This window comes from Cyprinus carpio, chromosome B23 (genome assembly GCF_018340385.1).
Source record: "Cyprinus carpio isolate SPL01 chromosome B23, ASM1834038v1, whole genome shotgun sequence".
NCBI classification, from domain to species: domain Eukaryota; kingdom Metazoa; phylum Chordata; class Actinopteri; order Cypriniformes; family Cyprinidae; genus Cyprinus; species Cyprinus carpio.
Window position 1 is genome coordinate 15,304,452 of NC_056619.1, and position 19,963 is coordinate 15,324,414.

Here is a 19,963-nt window from a genome sequence, read left to right on the forward strand (position 1 = left end):
ATAAAATAGTCCTGAAAGTATTTTACGTTTAATTTATGTGTTTATTTTTAGGTCGCCAACCATGTTGTGCAGGCTTTACTCAATCAAAAGGTAAAAACTTTGTGGTTTTGCATCAGGGAACCTATTTATAAAAACTTAATTTGAACTACAAAGTCTAAAGAGTTATTTTATATTTAATTCATATTTATTTATGAAGTATTATTTATTATAACTTATTGAATTATTAAATTCTGGAATAATTTTCATATATAATGTATTTTGTTATGTTTAATATGTAATGTTGGTTGTATATTTTATAAGTGGTGTACATATTCTAGTCATATATCTTTAAAAATGTTTTTTAAAAGCTGTGGATTCTTCTTTTAGGATCTCAGAGAGGAATGCATTAAGCTGAAAATGCGTGTTTTTGATCTGGAGAGGCAGAACAGAACACTGTGTGAGCTCCTGCAGGAGAAACTGCACAGTCAATCATGTGTACACCAGCAGGTAAATGATTAAATCCTTCAACATACGGTGACAAAATGTACAGTGCACTTTACATTTTAGTTTGAAGTTTGTTTTTCACAAAACATTCTTTAAAGTCCACAGGGATGTCCTATTAGTTTTGTTTGCAAAATGAAGAAAATGGCTCAATTAACGTCTTCCTGTTTAATTTGCCTGGGCTGCTTGGGCAAGCATTTTTTTCATTTAACTACAAGGAATTTGTGTGTAAACAGGCAAAAAAAAAAAAAAAAAAAAAAAACCTTGTTGTGCATGCATAGTTGTGATACATGAGGTGTTTTGCATAATCCAAAAATTGATTCGTATTATAAGAAGCTTAAAGCTTACCTGATGTTTTTATCAAAGCAGCCAGGACCCTGTCTGGAGCACATCGGCGAGCTGCAGCAAAGTGAATCTAACAAACTGATTGAGGCTCAGAGGAATGCACAGGCCAAGGTAAGAGCCGTACACAAAGTCTTTGTTGAATCAGTCTTGTATGACAACTTTACCTCATTCCTATGATTTGGTTCCACAGGGAAACAGCGAATGTGCACAAAATTGCATACCAGAGACCCAAGGCTCATCCACGTCCATGGAGGCCATGTCCCCATTCCTGAAGAAGAAAGCACACATTTTAGAGGTCCTCCGCAAGCTTGAAGAAACGGATCCGCTTCGGTACCATCGTTCCTCTGGCATTCCCTCAATCTGTGACTATAGCCAGGCTCTTGCCTCTAAGGAGGCTGTATTAGCCTGTAGAGACAATTCATCCAGGTGCAGTGCACCAAAAGCACATTGTTCCCATTCCTGTCCAGATGTTTGCACACATCAGCATTTGAATGGAGGAGAGCACAGCAATGTAAAATGTGGTAGTTGTAGCACATGCCTGATGCTGTCCAATAAAGATTCAGTCAGCTTAGCCAAGAGTAGCCACAATTGTTGCACTTCAGCTCCCATTACCATCGATAACCTCAATCTGGCTCGGCCCGATTTCCAAGAGAACGTGGAAATGCAGAGCCTTGTGAAGCCTACCACAGGTACAAGTGAACTGTTTATAAATAGAACATCTGGAGATATGGCCATTCTTTCAGCAGAGCAAGGTCTTAACCCACCGAATGATCCCCACTCATTAGAAGTCCCTGAATTATACTCAAGACTAACCGTTTCAGAAAGAGATCAGCCAAGAGGGTCCGATCACGTGTTGGTGGAAACAAGAGACAAGAATAGGTTATCTGACCTTCTCCTTGAATCTCAATCCAACAGGTCAAGCGGCAGCACCTGCAATGAGACGATTTGTGATGATAGCACAATTGATGTGGCACTACTGGACTCGGACTTGAAGCACTTAAACTCTGTAGCGCCACAAAGACTCGAGAAGGAAGAGTTTGCAACAAAAGAAGACACTGACTGTGTCTGTCAAGCCAACGTAGCCACCTCAAAGCTGCCTACTTCAGGACTCAAAGACAATTTACAAAATGCACACTGTGAGATGGACAGCAATGAACCAGTCCACAAAGGCCTGTTATTTTCTCCTAATGAGAATCATACTGCCTCAAAAGTACTGGATGATATCTCCGTCCCTGTGAAAGACACCCCTTCCGATCCTCAGTCCATTAGATCAAAAGTTGTGGTCAGCACGAATCAAGTTTCCTGCCTTAGAGAGGTCAAGGCCTCACCTTCCAAACTGCTCAAGTTCCTCAAGATACCCACTCTTGGAGAACGTACTGCAGTACCTGCTCCACCTCGTCTCAGTCCTCAGTTGACTCGTAGCTCGAAGATTCCTTGTCGGAGCAACAACTATGAGGTGCACAATTCCCCTGTATCCACGCGAAAAGCCACCACGACAGAGAGGCAAAGACAGCTGCCCCCTTCTAAATCGGAGTCACACTCTGCTCCAACTTCTCCACCCCAGCCTGATGATGTCCCTGCACCATTGCCAAAGGACCTTGGCTGTGGTATCCCTAAAGCAACTCGTGTAGCCAAGCCTACGCAAAGTTCTCACATTCAAAAGACTCCTCAGAAAATTCCACACTACGAAAATGTCACTGACATCTCCAAAACGTGTGGCAACGATGTATCCCAGCTGCTTGGAGAAGTGAGCTCATCTCTTCAAAATTCCAGCCCGGTTAATGAAGGTGCGAAAGGAAAGCAGACGAAGTTTAGTATAGAGCAACCAACAAGTCTCAAGCAGAAGGAAATCTCACCAGAGTCTGATTCTTCAGACCAAGAGGACAGCTCAGAGAGTCCGGTGTGGCATAAGCAAGTCAATCATCGCAGTCTGCCTAGTCAGTCGTCATCCCAGAAGGCTCAGAGTGGGATAAGCACGAGGTCCAGGAGCCAAGAGAAAAACGAAATGGTAGATAATGATTCACAAAGCTCCGAATCACCTTTTAAAAGGAACGATCCACCACCTGTTCCTAAGAAATCAGGGATTGGTAGACATTCAGGTGAATCAAGTCATTCTTTTAAAGAACGACTAGCTGCACTTGGCAAGTTGAGGAACCCAGAAGAGTCCACAACTTGTCCTCCACTTGCAGAGAAGAAAGAAATTCAGTCCGCTGCAAGCATACCAACGCGAACCACCGATAAAAGCAAAATTGCTGACAGAAACTCTGATTGCAAGTCAGGAGAATATAGACTTCCTAAAAATACAGATTCCATTGAGGATAAATCATACCATTCAGGTCATCTCGATGGTGCTATTTCAAAACAACAAGCAGCCTTTCAGCATGTCGAGCAAGCTGTCAGGTCTCTTCCCTCTTGCACATTAGTCTCCAAACTTGAACATGAATCCTCTAGAACATTCTTAGCCAAGCAGGAGAGCCCGAAGTCTAAGATGCATCCACCATCTACTAACCTAGAGGCTGCACAGGCTTTGCGGAGCTATGCTAAGAGTATGGCACCTCATAGCCTTTCATATAATGGAAAAAATGTCGCTGGTCCCCATAGTGGCAGCCCCAATAAAATCGCCCTCAAATCACCAACTAAAACTGTGCCACCCTCTATGAACCGAGATGGGAAACCTACTCAAGAGTTTCAGAGGTACATGTCCAAATCTGAGGACAGGAACCATCTCAGGGCAAACAAGAAGAAGAATTCTTCCTACGGAGAGAGTCTTCCTCCATCACCACCAAGGCCAGTAGAGAATGTTGAAGAAAAAAGGCGCTCTGCCCCCAGTCCACAGTCTTCTATAGAGCAGAAGGTCATGAAGGGCATTGAGGAAAATATGCTGAAACTACAAGAGCAAGATAAAGGGCAAATGGTTGAGGTCAAGCAAAAGGCTTCCAATGGAATTGCCAGCTGGTTTGGTCTGAGAAAAAGCAAGCTTCCTGCTCTTAGCCGTAAACCAGAAACGTCAAAAGCAAAAGATGACAAAAGGGAATGGAAACTCAATATATCATCAGTAGGCAAGGATTCCAAGGGGGCAGCGAGGAAAACTGAGAGCGAGAGCCTAAACATTTCCATGCTGATTGAGAAGGCAGAGGGCTTGCATAAAGCTCTTGAAGAAGAGCGAGCTTATGTGAATGGAGTGGCCTTGGACCGACAAGGAAAGGGACACTCCTGCGAGGTGGTGATGGACCAAGCCCAAGGCCAGCTGTCTGTGATGTACAGAGGAGTGCCATCTGACACCTTCATGCAGCAACTGCTAAACCGGTGAGTACAAAGCAACTTATACAATGTTTTATTTTGATATTTGTTTTATAGAAAGACGGCACAAGTACATATTTCAAATACGATAAAAAAAAAAAAAAAAGTAGTTTGTGACGTTTGGTTTGGCTTTACGCAATTAAATGTTATTTTTTATAATATGTTCAGTCATATTCTCAGCTATTTTGTTCCAAGACATATTCTTTTAGTGTATAAATCAACTCACAATAAAGCTTCAAGTCAAAGGCCAAATTAATAACTTAAATTCTTAATTCCTTAATCTTCAAGTGCATAGTTGTAGAGCAGGTTTGCAGGTGTTGAAAGTTAATAGAAATAACTGATGAATGAGTAACGTGAGAAAATGTGCTTTGAGACATAATTAGAATTTGACTCGTGAATCAGCTGGGAATTCGCATTATCATTGTGGCTGGGCTTCTGCACATGGTTTAATAAATTAGAGGTAAAGTTTAACCAAAATGTAAGAATGTACTTGCATTCAACTTTTTTTTCTTTCCTTTTTTTGGTGGTAGATCTCAAAAACAATTTAATAAAAGAAGCTCCAGAAAGGATGATCAATTTTATTAAATTTTATTCAAAAATTTATTCCGTAAGGGTTGATGGGAAGGACACCGGTAGCATCAGCATGGCACATCGACGCCTCTCGTTTGACTGTAAATCCAGACCTGTATTCAGTCACCAGAGCGCAGGCATTGCTGGTCAGACAAGAAGCAGTGATGACATGGAAAAGGTAAAAAGTGAAATTCATAGATATAATGCACATTGATGTTTTGAAAGTTCTTAATAGAACTTTTAATGTTTTTTTTTTTTCTCACAGGTTTCCGCGTTACTGAGTAAAGACATCACGTCAGATGAGAACCTGGCTGAGACGATTCATCACGAACACTTTGCAGGTAAGGCATGATCACAATGCATGACGTAATGGTTTTTAATGTTTCTAGAGGCAGGAATTTAAATTGGTTAGCATGTAGTGACAAAAACAGGTTTTAACCTGTCAATGATGATGAATAATCTAGGTGCGTCTGAATTTCTGTGGTTCCCATATGTGAGTCATCCAGCAGCAGTTGTATGGAAAACATTATCTTGATGTTTAGGGTGTGATCCTTTGTTATATAAGTGAAAATATGTGTCCGTGTGTAATTTAAATAATAATGAATTATATATTCTATTCAAATTCCTCTCTTTTAGGATCTGGGATCTCCACATACACCCTTGACAGTGGCATTGGCACCTTCCCTCTTCCTGACTATAGTGCAAATGCTGGTTGCAAAAGCATTCCCAAAGGGAAGGCCCATGGGGAGAGTGACCCTTCTCATCTCCAGGGAAAACATGGCTCAGGGATGAAAATGTCCCACAAGGCCTGGACTTTGGAGAGAGAGTTGTCATCTTTAGAAGAGGATTATATGGGGGGTCAGGATATGGATCATCACACTGGCACTTTGGAAAACAAGATTCCATCCAGCCAGATCGCAAACATCGTTCATGATGGTATATAATACTTTTTAACCGTCACTTAAGGTTAATCAGTTACGTGAGTTTTCAATGTAGAATAATTGTACATCGATTAAGAGAAAGAAGTTCCAGATGGTGTTGTTTTTATTCTTTATTTCTCAGCTTTGATTTCTTTATTTATTTCAGGCACTGATATCTGTGGAGCACCTATGAAATTAGGCCCCACAAAGAACTGGACTTTCCCAAACCTCAAAGCATCTGCAGAGCCGTCTGAGGTTTATCTTGCCGTTGGAGACGGAGTGGAGCCAGTGAGTCATAAGACTTCATTTAAGAGGGTGAGCATCACTTCAGATCCTAGTGTCACCCAACAGGACAATAACAATCATTTTTTTATTTTATTAAAACTATTTATATACACTACCATTCAAAAGCTTGGAGCTGGTAATGTTGGTAATTGGGGGGGGATTTATTAGATTATTAACTATTTTTTATCATTTTTGAGGAAGCCGTGATACTGTTTTTTTTTTTTTCATTCTTTGATGAATCGAATGTTCAGAAGAACAGCATTTATTCAAATATGTCTTTACTGTCACAATTTAGTGCCTCCTTATAATAGTATAAAAGTATTACTTTATTTAAAAAAAAATCTTAATGGCCCTAAACCTTTGAACGATGTGCATTTCTGTTAGTGTACACATGGTAAAGTTCAGCAGCATGTTTACTTTCTTGCATTTAGATTACCTTTGCCATCATCTAAAGTTCACTGCAAGTTAACCTTTAAATTGAGTAACAATAACAGTTAATGTAATTTAGCAAATTTCAAAATGATTATCAGTTTTTAATACTGTACATTATAATGTTGTTGGGCCTAAATTCACTTCTAACACTTGTAATTTATTTATAGAAAACACACAATTTTTTTTTAAACCATATTTGTTTGTTAGACATAATTTTTTTTTAAGCAGATAGAATTCTAATTGACTTAAATATAATTTTTTTTTTTGGGTAACGGGTAACACAGCAGATAGAATTCTATTACTTAAAAGATTAAAGTATATTATCATGACTGTTCAGTCTCATTCACTGCATTTGTTTGGGCCTGTTTTACCCTCAGCGCAACAAGACTAGTGATTCGGTGGCCGGCCGTGAGGGAGACCCGAGAAGTCTTCCTCAACCCGGTCAGGCACGTAGAGCCAAGAGCCGCATTCCAGCTAACCCAGACATGGTGAGGGACACCGGTTTGGAGTTGGTGAGAGAGAGACCTGACGACGGCCTGTCTCCAAGCCATCCCCAGGTCCTGGAGACCCCAGAGTCCCTGAGCGATTCCCTCTATGACAGCCTGTCCTCGTGTGGTAGTCAAGGCTGAAGTGTTTTCAAAAGGAACTGAATGATAAGCAGGTACATCCTTTTTAGAAACCCACGATTCCCGTGATTCTTCAGATGTTCTTCAAAGGTGGATACTCACGGGATAACCCATTTTTTTGACCGAAAAAAATCCCACGCCACACGTTACCCACAAAATACCCACGTTTCTATCCTGATGGTTGGAAGAAGGACTTTTACAGTGTGTTTGTGGTGGTGTCCTTTTAGCCCATTATATCAACTCTTATCATCTCATTCGTGTTCTCTGTTTCAAGTAGTAGCAAAAGTAGTGACGTTCGACTCGTGTTATCTTTAAATTACGTTACAAGGACGAATCCGAGCTCATCGCGACAGTCTTCCAGTTTTCAGTCTCACAGAATGTTCTGGTTCTCATGCAACATCAGTGCACACACTCTTTGGCAACATTTGTGTAAAGTTATTAGAAAGTGAATGTTAATATATGTGATTTTCAATTAATTTAATATGCATATTTCATGAAAAGAAAAACGCATCTGTGTAAAACTGCATCAGCTGTAGACTTCTGATTCGTTGTTTAAAGAAAAAAAAAAACCCTTGTGGCAGCAACATACAGTAAGTGCGATCCATATAAGACAGAGCTACAGTGTTCCACGGTGAATTATTATTTACGTTTATTTATTTATTTTCTTTGAAGAGTGTGGTAAGACAAGACCACCTTTTATTGGTTACTCCTTTTAAGTTTTGTTCAAACATGTTCTGTGCCTGACTTTGTGTGTACGTGTCTCGCTTTGCGTCTCTAGGTTAGTTTGTTCTCCGGATCTGGCCATGACTTGTTTTTTTTTTTGTGTATGTTACCTTTGTTTTGCAACAATTTAAAGAAACTTGTGACTCGTGACCTAATTTTGAACTGTGTATTGTTGGATCACCCTGCTTACAATCAGAGAACAAAGCTTAAACTTAAACCCAGGATTTCTTTATCCCAGTTTGGATCTTTCTAGACATGAGAGAAAAATCATTAATCGTTCCAATGCGAATTTTGAAAAGATGGCTGATGATCTCTTAATGTTGATGTAATAATGCTGACTCTGCCTTACGCATCTTTCCACAGCTGTTAGAAATTAGCCTCCTGGCGGCCAGGTTGCTGATGATTATTATTATTTTTTTGGATATTCCTGATTTTTTTTTTCGCCACAAACCTGTCGGATTTCATCAGCCTAAAGAATTTTTGTGCAATTCAAGTCAAGATGCGTTGCATGCGCTTGACGATGCTTATCCTGCAAAATGGATTACAGGCAAAAAAAAAAAAAAAAAGTTTAATTTTCATGTGGTTGCTCAAAAAGCCATAGGTTAGTAGATTAAAAGTACAACCCGAATCCTTTCTAATCTGTGCTGACCTCAATAGCTGTTTTTCTACGACACGACCACAACAAAAGACTAATTAGAAACATTCCCAAGCATATATGCTTTGACACATCCAACAGTCTTTCCAGGCCTGTGTAAAATTTTTGTAGAGATAAATTAACTTTGTAGTCATCTCAATCTTATACGCATGTCATTCTTGATTTGTCACAAAATCTTTTGTTTTATTTTTTATAAGTAGTTTGTGTTACTATCGTAGTTCCCTAATTTGCCTGCCGTTATAACCTTTGTTATTTACTTTGTTGTAATTGTCAGGAATATTTTATATTAGTTTGGTATGTTTACAAAAGAATTTATGATGAAGTTGTTAATATATCTGTAAAATGTTTATATAAGGTGCTATCTGATTTTTGTTTTCACTCTGTCCTGCAAAAGCCATAAATGTGTTTTCATAATCTCCTTTCTAAGCAATCGCCATCACTCATGCAACTCAATAAAACCTTTTTAAGTATGTTTGTGTGCTGTATTTATTACAGAAAATGTGACATACGTTTGTCTTCATATAAACTTAGATGGATTCTGCTGCCCCTGGTGGTCAGAACAAGGATGTACAAGTTACCTGTCAGATGATTGAAACTACTTAAAATATATAATGCACCCTATTTGGTGTCAAAACTGTTTATGGCCACCCTAATTATTAATAATAGCTTACAGTGGCTCAATAAGACAAAAGCAGGTGATATTTACATAATGTTCCACAGAAAAATTTATTGTTGCAAATACAAAAGTCAAAAACGTAGCAACACAGATCTTATCAGGTTTTTTTTTTTTTTTTTTTTAAAGACAACAATCTGCCCTTTTTTTTTTTTTTTTTTTATAAAACGGCCATTTTGAATATTTGTGCTACAGTAAAAACAACTTATAATATAAAAAACATGATCATGTTTAAATAAGATAAAGTACAGAGGTGGAGCGTGTGGTCCTTGTCGACAGAGTATCATACAAAGATGGACAATTCAAGTTCAACCAAATATACACATAGATGACAGTACAAGTAATTGTCTGCATAAATACAGCAGAGAGAAAGACAATTACTGAACAAGATAAATCTCTTTGGTTCATTCTGTGATGTTAATTCTGCACCTCGCGTATCATAAAACCCCATCATGTACACTTGAAGCAGACATAAGGCCACTTTAAGACTGAATACAGGAAGTGTCAAGATAAGCATGTAGTTGTAATTCAAATAAAACTGTGTTAAAAACAGGTATTTTTTTTTAAGTAATGGCATTTTAACGCACCTCAGCAACAGTAAAAAATTGCAGCTTAAACAAGGCCTTGTGTGAAGTAATAAGACTGATCAGAAACAAGGACGAATGGGTGCTTGGTGTCACATTTGCATTTATGGAAAAAGTATGCATAGCATGTTGGATAAGACGATGTGTATTCCTGTGGAATACATAAGAAACACTAGTTTTTCTTTAAAGTATGAATATGAATGTTGAAGATTAAAATGGTTGAGTTCAGGTATGACTTTGCATAGAAAGACTGGCCTGAAAGTGTATTGTGCTTTGTTATTTGTTGAGCTGTATAACACAATTGCAGATTACGGATGACCTGCTTTCTGAACTGTTTTAATCTCCCAAATAATGTCATTTTAAATGTAAAAAAATGCTGATAACAAAAAATAGAAAAGTAAAAAAGGAATATAAAATCTGTAAATTGTTATTGCAGAACTCAAGCTCAGAGACAAAGCTGGCTTCTGTTCTATCTGTTTTCAAACCTTAAGCAGAATTATGAGCTTTCGTGTTTGTTTTCAGGTCAGAAGGCGGAGTCTCATGTCATATGAGCCGCTCGCGTGTGATTGGCAGTCAGTGCTACACAACATGGAGGTTTGTCCTGGTCTGGTGGTGTAGGGATTATGGAGCCCTGAGTTGTTCGAGTCTGCAGTAGACATCATCAGCCTGACTTAACTCTTCAAATACTGGGATGAGGTGAAGCAGCTCATTGTCCTCTGAATCATCAAACCAGGACAGTACAGGAACCTGTTAAAGGCACAGAGATTATTATACGCCACTACTTTAAAAGTGTAATTTTCACTTGCGGTTGAACTGTCACTTTATGGTGACCCATACTCAGAATTCGTGCTCTGCATTTAACCCATCCGAAGTGCACACACACAGAGCAGTGAACTTAAAGGCACAGAGATTATTATACGCCACATTTTGGGATCATTTAAATCTACTGGATTTATGAATTTTAAAACCATGAAGATCATTTTGGATGGTGGTATATCAATAATTTGTTACATATATACTGTAGGGTCCAATAGTCTGTAATGAAAATATTCAAAATATAATTTTATTCAAAGACGTAAAATTTGTAGATATAATTTCAAATGTTCAGCTTTTAAACATTTGTTAATATACACATGATATTTGATAAACTACTTATAAAAAATATTTTTTTCTATTTAACATATAATAATACATTAGCATTCAAAAATTTGGAATAATTTATTTATTTGACTTTATTTTTTGAAAAAGATGTTTATGATTGTGCTAGTATTTATGTTCAATAATGTCAACTAATTTGTTTTTGTTTTTTTGGAGTTGTTTATGCTCGTGCTGGTATTTATGTTCAATAATGTCAACGTGGCAATGACTGTGAAACTTCTGAATGTCAGTATAAGATGTTTATGATTGTGCTAGTATTTATGTTCAATAATGTCAACTTGGCAATGACTGTGACTGTGGCAGTTATTGGAGGTATAGTTCACCCCCCCCCCCACCCCCAAAAAAATTCTGTCATTATTTACTCACCTTCATGTCGTTCCAAACCCATAAGACCTTTGTTCATCTTCGAAACACAATTTAAGATGTTTTTGATGAAATGCAAGAACTCTGCATGGACATCAATGCAACTGATAAAGGGTCAGAAAGCACTCGGATTTCATCAAAAATTTGTGTTCCAAAGATGAACAGAGGTCTTACAGGTTTGGGGTTTGGTGTAACTTGGCTCTAAATAAAATTTTTTTTTTTGTGTGTGATATAACCCTTTAAATGGCAGGAGGGAGAATCTAGAAGGCAGGCTTTAAGAAAAAAGCTAAATAGCGGCAGGACAGTGAAACCCACAGCATTCTCGGGGTGGAATATGTAGGAGGCAGGGGAGTTGTCCAGGATCAGGGTTTTGTGGAGCTCACGGCCGAGGCGACTCAGGTCTTTAACATAGCAGCCTTGATAGAAGACGCAAGATTCACGGAAGAGGCGTGTGCGGAACACACCACACTGATCCAGCAGGTCAGTCACAGGGTCTGCATACTAACACAGCCATGAATGAGGAAAGGAGGGATGAGTTAAGGACACTTTGTTACTGGAGAAGACTACAGGAACATAGCTCTATAACACTAATAACTGACCAGCACTAGTGAGGAATTTCTATTTCCCGAAACTCCTAATGAATTGTGATAAATGTCTGAATACCTTAGCAAGGCTGGCTGTGAACAGAACACATTCAAACAGTTCTCCCATCCTCTGGAGGAACTCATCCACGTATGGCCTCTTCAACACATACACCTAAAACACAAATGGGTTCGTTGTTGTTTATGTGACTAATGATTTTAATTCACCATTCAGATGTAGAGGTTTTAGAGTTGTAACATTCTGTAAATAAAATGAATCCTAAAATGTTCTGTAGATCCATCTATTGCTGTCGCTCGTAGCCTCCTCCTGAAACAAGTAATCAAGAATAGGCCGTACTAGTGGGAACAAACCTATCCTGGATTACTTGAACCAGGCAGAGGCCAAATGCAGATTTTCTGTGAAAAGTTGACGAGAACCATAAATGTTTTAATGCAAATTCAATCTCCTCGTTATAAAAACTATTTAAAAAAATATTCTGGCTGTACTGCTTTTAATGCAAATTCAATCTCCTCGTTATAAATCTTTTTTCTTTTTTTTGAGTAAAATAAATGAATTAATGGGCAATCTTGTGATTGTGCGCTGTGATGCCTTCATTGTTTTCACATCAGTCCAGCAGATGGCGCTCATCATTCACTTTTAAATATACTACATTAACATCTCCACTCTCTCCTCAGGCCCAAGTCCTGCATAATTCAAGTCAGTGTGCACTGGAAGGGGATTACTGCTGTTTCTCACATACACAAACATTTATCAGATCTCACCTGGTGTGTGGTCCCCTCAATCTCCACAGGCACAATGAAATCTGCATTGCTTATTGGCTACAAAAACACAATGTGGATACGGTTAAAAACACCAGTGGAGTGATAAACTGCTATTAACGCAGTTGTTTGCATGCAAATAATTGTTGTTTACATGCAATAATTACTGTACAGCTAATATTTCATATATGCACCTATTCTTAGTTACACAGTATGATGCTCCTTAAAATGACAAATTTACAATATCTATCAGTGTTAATAACCTGGGTGTACCTTAAAGGAGCTATGCACCAGTGTTTCATCCAGATCTATGACCACACAGATCTTCCCCTGGTCCTGAGAGGTCACTGCTGGCAGTAGACACTCTCCTGGTATCTGCAGATAAGACGTAACAGATCAGTATTTTTTATTTCCTAATCATGTGGGCTTTTAACTCAGTCAAACAACCAAAAAAAATTGCCCCTTCATTGTCTGAACAAACAATACATTTCATTTTACACATCCAGATTATAATACATAATTATAATCATTTTATATTAAATATTTAGTATTTCTGTAGCCACACACACACTTAATATTAAAATTGCTAATATATATATATATATATATATATATATTTATATATATATAATTTTACGTAATATTTTTTTTAATAAAACAATTTGACAATGTACTGTTGTTGATTTACTTTTTTTTTTGCGAAATGACAATTTAGCGATTGGCAATTACTTCTAGTTAATCCTTCAAATGTTTCTTTCTTTATTTGTTTCATGTTTCAATGATACAAAATAAACTACAACAAAAAGTGACACAGTGTTGATTAATGTTTACTATAATACTTTGGCAATGGTCCCATTGTCCTCAGGTGCTAGCAAGGCATCATGGGTAGGTGATGTTGGCAGTTGGGCATCTTGAGCTCGAAGGCAACAGATGAGCTTTTTGAAGATATTCCTACTCCCAGGTTTCTGAGGCGAGCTTTTATTCACCTGATCTGTTTGAACACAATAAAACAATTTATTCAAATGTATAATTTGCATATATTAGTCCCGCTGATAATTGTATTGCATAAACAGCATTTTAAAAGGCTCATGTTGTGTGGTTTATAAACAATCCCACTTGAATCCCACTAAGTGCTACTGTCAAACCCCTCCCAGAGCACGTTAGTAAATGTTAATAAATATTTTCAGTAAACCACTTTTGTCTAATAGATGACAAATAGAAACTTCAGGAACAGTCAGCTAGATACATTTGCATCAAATGCACCACTGAGCCTTGACAGAGCTCTTAAATAATTCAGAGCACTGGAATGAAATGTATGTTTTCGTCAGTAAATACGGCGCCTATCAACATCAAAATGACCAAATGCTCAGCCACCCCTCTCCAGAGATGGCACACGTAGCAAAGAAACAGAAAATCTGTTTTAAATGAGACTGCTGGCCACGGCTGGTATATGTTATATAATCTCAGAGGGCGGGAAAGCCCACACATTTCAGCTGTACCTTTGGAGCAAAACATACACACACACTCTAACGCACTCACACACGGCTCCTGCCATTTCATCACAGGAGAGTCTGGCAGAAACAAGACCTAGAAGTCTTGTAGCCACAGAAATAAGAGCAATGTTTTGTAACACGACATCTGCAGCGGGCTTTGTTGTGCATTACCGAGGGGCTCCTTGCATATTTAGGGGGCTTCTGCATACTTTTGCTTGCAAATATCTGCATGTAAGTGAAACATGATTTTGTTCAGACATGCCTGTTGAGATTACCATGAAGAAAGAAAATGGACACAAAAGCTCTTGCAACATGAAAGTGCGCCATGCAATGATTAGAATCAGTTTTTTTTTTTTATTGCTATGGTGATGTAACTTCAGTACTACTAATGAATTTTTTTCTCTCAGCTAAAGGAATTGACCGTGATGATGAGCAGGGGCTGATCCAGGCACCTTTTCCCCCTCTCGTTCCCTATGGAAGCTTATGTAGCTATAGGAATCATCTTACGTAACATACGAGCAGCATGTACAGCAGAGGGAGGATGAGAGAAAATGGCCTCCTTCGTCATCATTTACTCTGTGCTGTATTTGCCCATCTGTACACTCGCTGATAACGCCCCGCTTAACAAAAAGACTCAGGAAATGGAGTCCAAGGAAAATGTATCCATGAATCCAAACGCACTTTCTTGGAAACATTTTTCACATGAGGATGGAGCGATACTGCCGAGCATTTAGAGCGGACTGGAAAGGGTGTTTTGTTAAGGACCGTCAAAGGTTCTGCTAGAAGCTTTTAAGTGGTCAGGGTTTCTAGCTATTAGTCCACTCCTGCTCAGACCTAATCTAATGAGATTGTGTGTGCTTTTTAATCAATTTACTGAAGAAGAAAAAAAAAAGAAAAAAAACAGTTTAACTGCTGAATAAAAGAAACTCCTAATTTCATCCTCAGTGAACTGTCATCTATTTTCCTAGATAATAAAGGTCTCCAAGGTGAATTAAATGGCAAGCACAGATTTGAGTTTCAAGGGATCGTGTGTAACTGGAGTCTAAGGTCTTGACATTTGTAATTAGACCAGTGGACAAAGTTACTGAGAATTATTATTATTTTTTATTTTTCTCAGTTGTGTTGCATGCATCTAATAGGTGAAGATCAGAAAACACTGGCATAACAGAAGCAATGTTTTCTTAGACGAAATGTCTTAGATTTGATCAAACCAGTTTTACACATATCGTGTTCTCAATACATATGGAAGCTATTTTTCAGGCATTCAGATTGCTGTCTGAGCACTAATCTAAAAACAATTCTAATGCATTCAAGTAAATCAAAATTGTGTATCTAATTAATAATAATAAAAAATTCTTAGAATGAAAATTCACTGACCTCTTGAAGCACATGCATAGTGACTTAATAGTGATCAACACGCCTGATATTTTTTTTATTATACTGTGTTATTATTAATTTTAATATGTTTTATTTATTATTTATTTTAATTTTTCTGTATGTCTCACTTGCTATCATTAATTTGCATTCTCTCCTGTATATATTGGCTTTATATCGTCACCTTTATCTCTACATATCAGCCTCATTATCAGTTGTTGAATATATTCTTAGCATTTGGTATCTGGTTTAGGGGTCAATGACGTGACTTGTACAGATCTATTAAAATTATTCAAAAACACTTTAAGAAATGCAGTTCATACAGAACCGACTTGAATACGGCTTCTATAATATTCTCAGATGCTGAATTAAAATGATTTTGACATTTTATTGTAAAGGTTAAGATAAAACAATGTCTACAAAGCGTTGTAAAAAAGAAAATAATTTCATTAAAAGGATTAAATTCTTGAAAAAAGAATTGGTGGTAAAAGTAATAACATGATATTAATATATATTATTGTTTCTTAATAATAATATTTGAAAAACTGCTGACAGACAAATCAAAGTCAATGTGGCATAACAACAAGCAGGAAGCCATTTTGTTGTCATGTCACGAAACAGAGGACCCTTTTAGACCCTGACAAGTGTGAATTATAGCCATTTAATTTGTTTAAAAATGACATTATATATGTATTTTTATATTTACATATTTTTGACCTTTTAAAGCATTTTTTTTATATTTATGACTCGAAATTCATTATATTTTTACCTTGAAAATATCTTTGAAAATGTTTTTGAATTGAGTACACTCACATGCTACGTGAAAAGAAACTATTTCGGTGCTTTGGTTACACCACTTGATAGTTTCAGAGTTGCTGAGTCTGAATATTTCCATAAAATGGTATAAAATGATTTTCAAACCATCATAAACACAAAGTTTACGTCTCAGAAGCTAAATGGCACATATGTTTTAAACTATACTGGTAAACTGATTTAACCTTTTAATATTATTGTCTCACATACACCATCATTTCTGAGAGTCTTTGCTGTTATAGCCACAAACAAAAAAGTCACACTGCACACTTCATGCCAGCGAGTACAAACTGAGTTCAAGGGGTCTTCAAGGAAACTGTGCAGACTTGGCTTGGCTGTGTTCCCAACATTATGGCTGTCGTAATTCACTAATCCAGAGATCGTAAACATCTGAAATAATAACCTAATTGACATCAGTGAAGTACAGTCATAGTAGAACGACCGGTGTTTTTTTTTAATCGTTTTTGCGTCAGATCTGTAATAAGTGCACGTACAGCTCTGCGCATATTTACAAGACTCGCGATAAACACTGGCACGAACCGCGCGTCAGAACAGTGAGCAGATAGACTCGCCCACCAGTTAGTAAGTAAGGGGTTACAAAATGGTTACTATGTTATTTTCCGCAAAACACTGTGGCCTTTACTCGTTAAACGTCTAGATAAGGCCTTCATTAACCGTTAAGGTTTACGCGTGTAATCCTCGCAGCGTCGCGCGGCAGATGGAGGGCGTGTGCTGAGGGGTGTGTTGTGCATTCCAGCGCGGCACCTTGCGCTCTCCATTAGGCCGATGTTTTTCGACATTTCAACTCGATATTTTGTGGTTTTACTTCGGTAGGAGTGTGAGGTGTGCTAGTGTGGGTGAGTCGATTAACGTAAACAGAAAATGTGTCTGCAACACAATCTTAGGTTAAAACAACATGTCACTCAAATGAACTTGTCCATTAACCAAACGACGAAACAACAAAAGAGGAAACAACATGCACCACGATTGGTTAACGTTATATGTTTAAAACAATGTCCAATCATCTACTGCGTGAACGAAAAATAAATAATGAAATAAATAATACATAAATAAAATACATACTTTCTTATACACTAAGGAGACCAGATAAAAAGAAGAAGAAGAAAAAAAAACATATTACAGAGAGAAAAACATGTCAACGTTTTCTACACGTCGTCTAATTTTTTTTTTCTAAAAACATTACGTAAACATTCAGCAATGCCTTACTGCAACAGCAAAGCATGTACATGGTAAAATAAGTTACACATGTATATCTCTTTATTATTTATCCATATACAATTCTGAGCGGATTTACCTTTCGCCGTACGGAGCGGAATTCGTTAAATTCCAACGGTTTGAACTTAACGAATTCCGCTCGCGACTGTGACATGTCAGTCCGCTCGATATGACAAATAACTGTCACAGCGCGAGCGTCGAACACGCTAGAATCGCGCATCGAACAACGCGACGCGATAACGCGGAGAATATGTGAGCAGAAAGTGTTGACAGCGCTGAAACAGCACCGTTAGCATGTGACAGTGCGTTGCCTACCTGTTTTCGAAGACAACCGAGAATCCTCTCTCTGCACTTGAGTGATGATAGAACTTTCCATCTAACAAACGCGCAGCCCTCAACGTCCAACCAACCTTTTCCAGCGACACACAGTCGGCCCGCATTTAGTGGCATTAAAAGCTAGCGAGGCTTGAAATGAATAATTTCCGTTCGCGCAAAAATATCTCAAACCTACGGCGACAAAATATTTTGATATTTATTTATTCCCGCCTTCTATTCTCTTCCACATGGGAGGGGCATGACACTTTGTTTTGTTTTCTCTTATCTGCTATTTTCTAGGCTTCGCGTCTCGGTTTACGTTATCGCTTGTATATTTATCCATAGCCCCCTCTAGTCTAAGTAAAGCCCTCACTTTTTCTCCAACAACATGGAGAATCCAGGCGAAAGAAGAAAAACAACCGAGGACATGGGGCAAGGACGGTTTCAAGTTCCCCTTACTACAGATAAACAACCCCGTAGCTGGGCTGTATCCAAAATAGTATTTTTTTAAAAGACACGACCAATTCGATCAGAAGTAAAATTTCAGAAGATAAGACGCGAAACTAGTCGATTATTGACGGTTTTTATGTTTTTCCGCGTATTGTTTTGCTTTGGACGGACTCGCAGGGGCGCCTTGAAACAGCTGGTCGTTTCGGATTGGATCTCCAGGAAGTGGGAGTAGTTGAAGCATTCTTCTGTTCTGCACACTCCACGCTGAAAAGATTCCAGTGCTGGTTTTGTCGCAAATCAGTAGTCAGAAGCGGTCACACTTAATCGAAATTGCAGTGGCGGAATGCTAATTTGATAATTAGGAAATTGCAAAGGAAATAAGTAATGGGATTGAACGGGTAATATCTGAAAAAAATCTCGGGTTTTTTTAATGATTCATAACTATTTTTCATATTATTTTTTTTTTTGTTATTCTTCTAAAAGGTTTTTTTTTTGCAAAAAAAGGGGATTTTTTAAAACATAAAAAAGTCCAAAATTATAAGACAGTGATTCATACATTGGTATCTTATTGTGTTCATTAACAAATAAATAAACTAGAGCACAATCAAGTTATTAAATTATTATTCAAAGTCGTTTATGTATATTTATTAAGTGCTAAATGTTGTATTTTATTTGCTCAAATTAATGCAAGTGTAATGTAAATTCCAACATCAGAACTAAAATCAATTAATTAGTTAGGTCATTAAACTTTAACATAATTAAAAATTAACAAAATAATCAAAGTCACAAACCATGTTATAAGAGCTTGTTTGCTTTGCTAATATTTTATGTCATGAAATGAAACAGTTGGTCAGAAAAAGCATCATTGTAAAACTGCATTGGACAGCTGTGTGAAGAAATATATATGCATAATTTCTGAATTATGAAAGCTTAATTGCCCAGTATAATGCCTTTCGCAAACCAAGGAAGTGTTAATTTAATGATTTAATGAATTATTGTATAGCATCCAATTTATTTGCAAACAATGAGAAATGAAAGCTGTGCTCCTTCATTCTATTTTTCCTATATTCTGTGTTTCTATACATTTTTTTTTAATCATAGGAATTGTAAATGTAAGTGATAAAAGGATAGCAGGCATAGTTTTTATGAGTCTGAGGTCTGAGTACTACCCAGAACTCCTATGTAGGAGATCTATTTCTGACTATTCCCAAATGGGACCAATTCTATACCACAAAACCCAGACATAAACAAGAATGGTACCACTGTTTACATTCCTAGTTTTAGAAATGTGGAAGTTGTGCAGATGTCAGATATGTGACAAAAATAAGTGTAAGCGGGAGAGCTCCAAAACATGTTCTGCTTTTTTTTTTTTCTTTTTTTTCACAACTCTGCAGCGGAAGGCATGGAATCACAAAAAAGCCATTTTGTTTACAATGCATTATAATATAAAACCATACTATTTCAAACATTAAAAAAGATGATAAAACATTAAAATATGCTTTTGTGGTAAAATAATACATTTTGCTTCATAAATAGCAACAAAATTAGCTATTTTATATAACTACAATTTTCAGCCCAGTGTAAAAGAAATCTTTGGTCACACTTTAGTTTGGGAACTCATTGTCATATAACGTATTAACTACGACTTTTACTTAAAATCCTTATTTGCTGCTTATTTTTATTAATAGTTATTGCTGAGTTAAGTTTAGGTATGGGTACTAATAAACAGCCAATATGTTAGTATACAAGCCAATAAGCATGCTAATAAGTTAATAGTAAGAACTGGTCCCTATAAACCAAAGTGTTA

The 19,963-nt window shown here is 37.3% G+C and overlaps 2 protein-coding genes across 6 annotated transcripts in view; one reads left to right on the forward strand and one right to left on the reverse strand.

The window, feature by feature from the left end:
* Positions 1-8,806, forward strand: part of nckap5l (NCK-associated protein 5-like) — a 30,119-nt gene extending 21,313 nt beyond the window's left edge. For 4 of the 5 annotated variants that reach the window (XM_042751530.1, XM_042751531.1, XM_042751532.1 and 1 more), the window contains exons 4-12: positions 52-90; positions 367-486; positions 847-936; positions 1,016-4,131; positions 4,738-4,873; positions 4,961-5,036; positions 5,332-5,631; positions 5,782-5,930; positions 6,710-8,806. In XM_042751530.1, the coding sequence (XP_042607464.1) occupies positions 52-90; positions 367-486; positions 847-936; positions 1,016-4,131; positions 4,738-4,873; positions 4,961-5,036; positions 5,332-5,631; positions 5,782-5,930; positions 6,710-6,961 (4,278 nt within the window). In that variant the 3' untranslated portion in view covers positions 6,962-8,806. The remainder of the gene's footprint in view (positions 1-51; positions 91-366; positions 487-846; positions 937-1,015; positions 4,132-4,737; positions 4,874-4,960; positions 5,037-5,331; positions 5,632-5,781; positions 5,931-6,709) is intronic. The other variant, XM_042751535.1, reaches the window with a different exon arrangement.
* Positions 8,807-9,043: 237 nt separating this feature from the next.
* LOC109074649 (carboxy-terminal domain RNA polymerase II polypeptide A small phosphatase 2-like) lies at positions 9,044-18,356 on the reverse strand. The gene is made up of 7 exons (XM_042751540.1): positions 17,707-18,356; positions 13,315-13,466; positions 12,749-12,850; positions 12,479-12,535; positions 11,778-11,870; positions 11,430-11,615; positions 9,044-10,340 (listed from the first exon to the last, which is right to left on the reverse strand). The coding sequence occupies exons 1-7, from the start codon at positions 17,765-17,767 to the stop codon at positions 10,215-10,217; spliced, it is 777 nt and encodes a 258-aa protein (XP_042607474.1). The 5' UTR covers positions 17,768-18,356; the 3' UTR covers positions 9,044-10,214.
* Between the last annotated feature and the right edge of the window lie 1,607 nt (positions 18,357-19,963).

Coding starts and splice junctions, on each gene's coding strand:
- LOC109074649 (XM_042751540.1), bottom strand. CDS start 17,767: ATGGAAAGTTCTATCATCACTCAAGTGCAGAGAGAGGATTCTCGGTTG. Junction 12,536..12,748: donor TGGTGCATAGCTCCTTTAAG/GTACACCCAGGT, acceptor GTGTTTTTGTAG/CCAATAAGCAATGCAGATTT. Junction 11,871..12,478: donor TTGAGGGGACCACACACCAG/GTGAGATCTGAT, acceptor TTTGTGTTTTAG/GTGTATGTGTTGAAGAGGCC.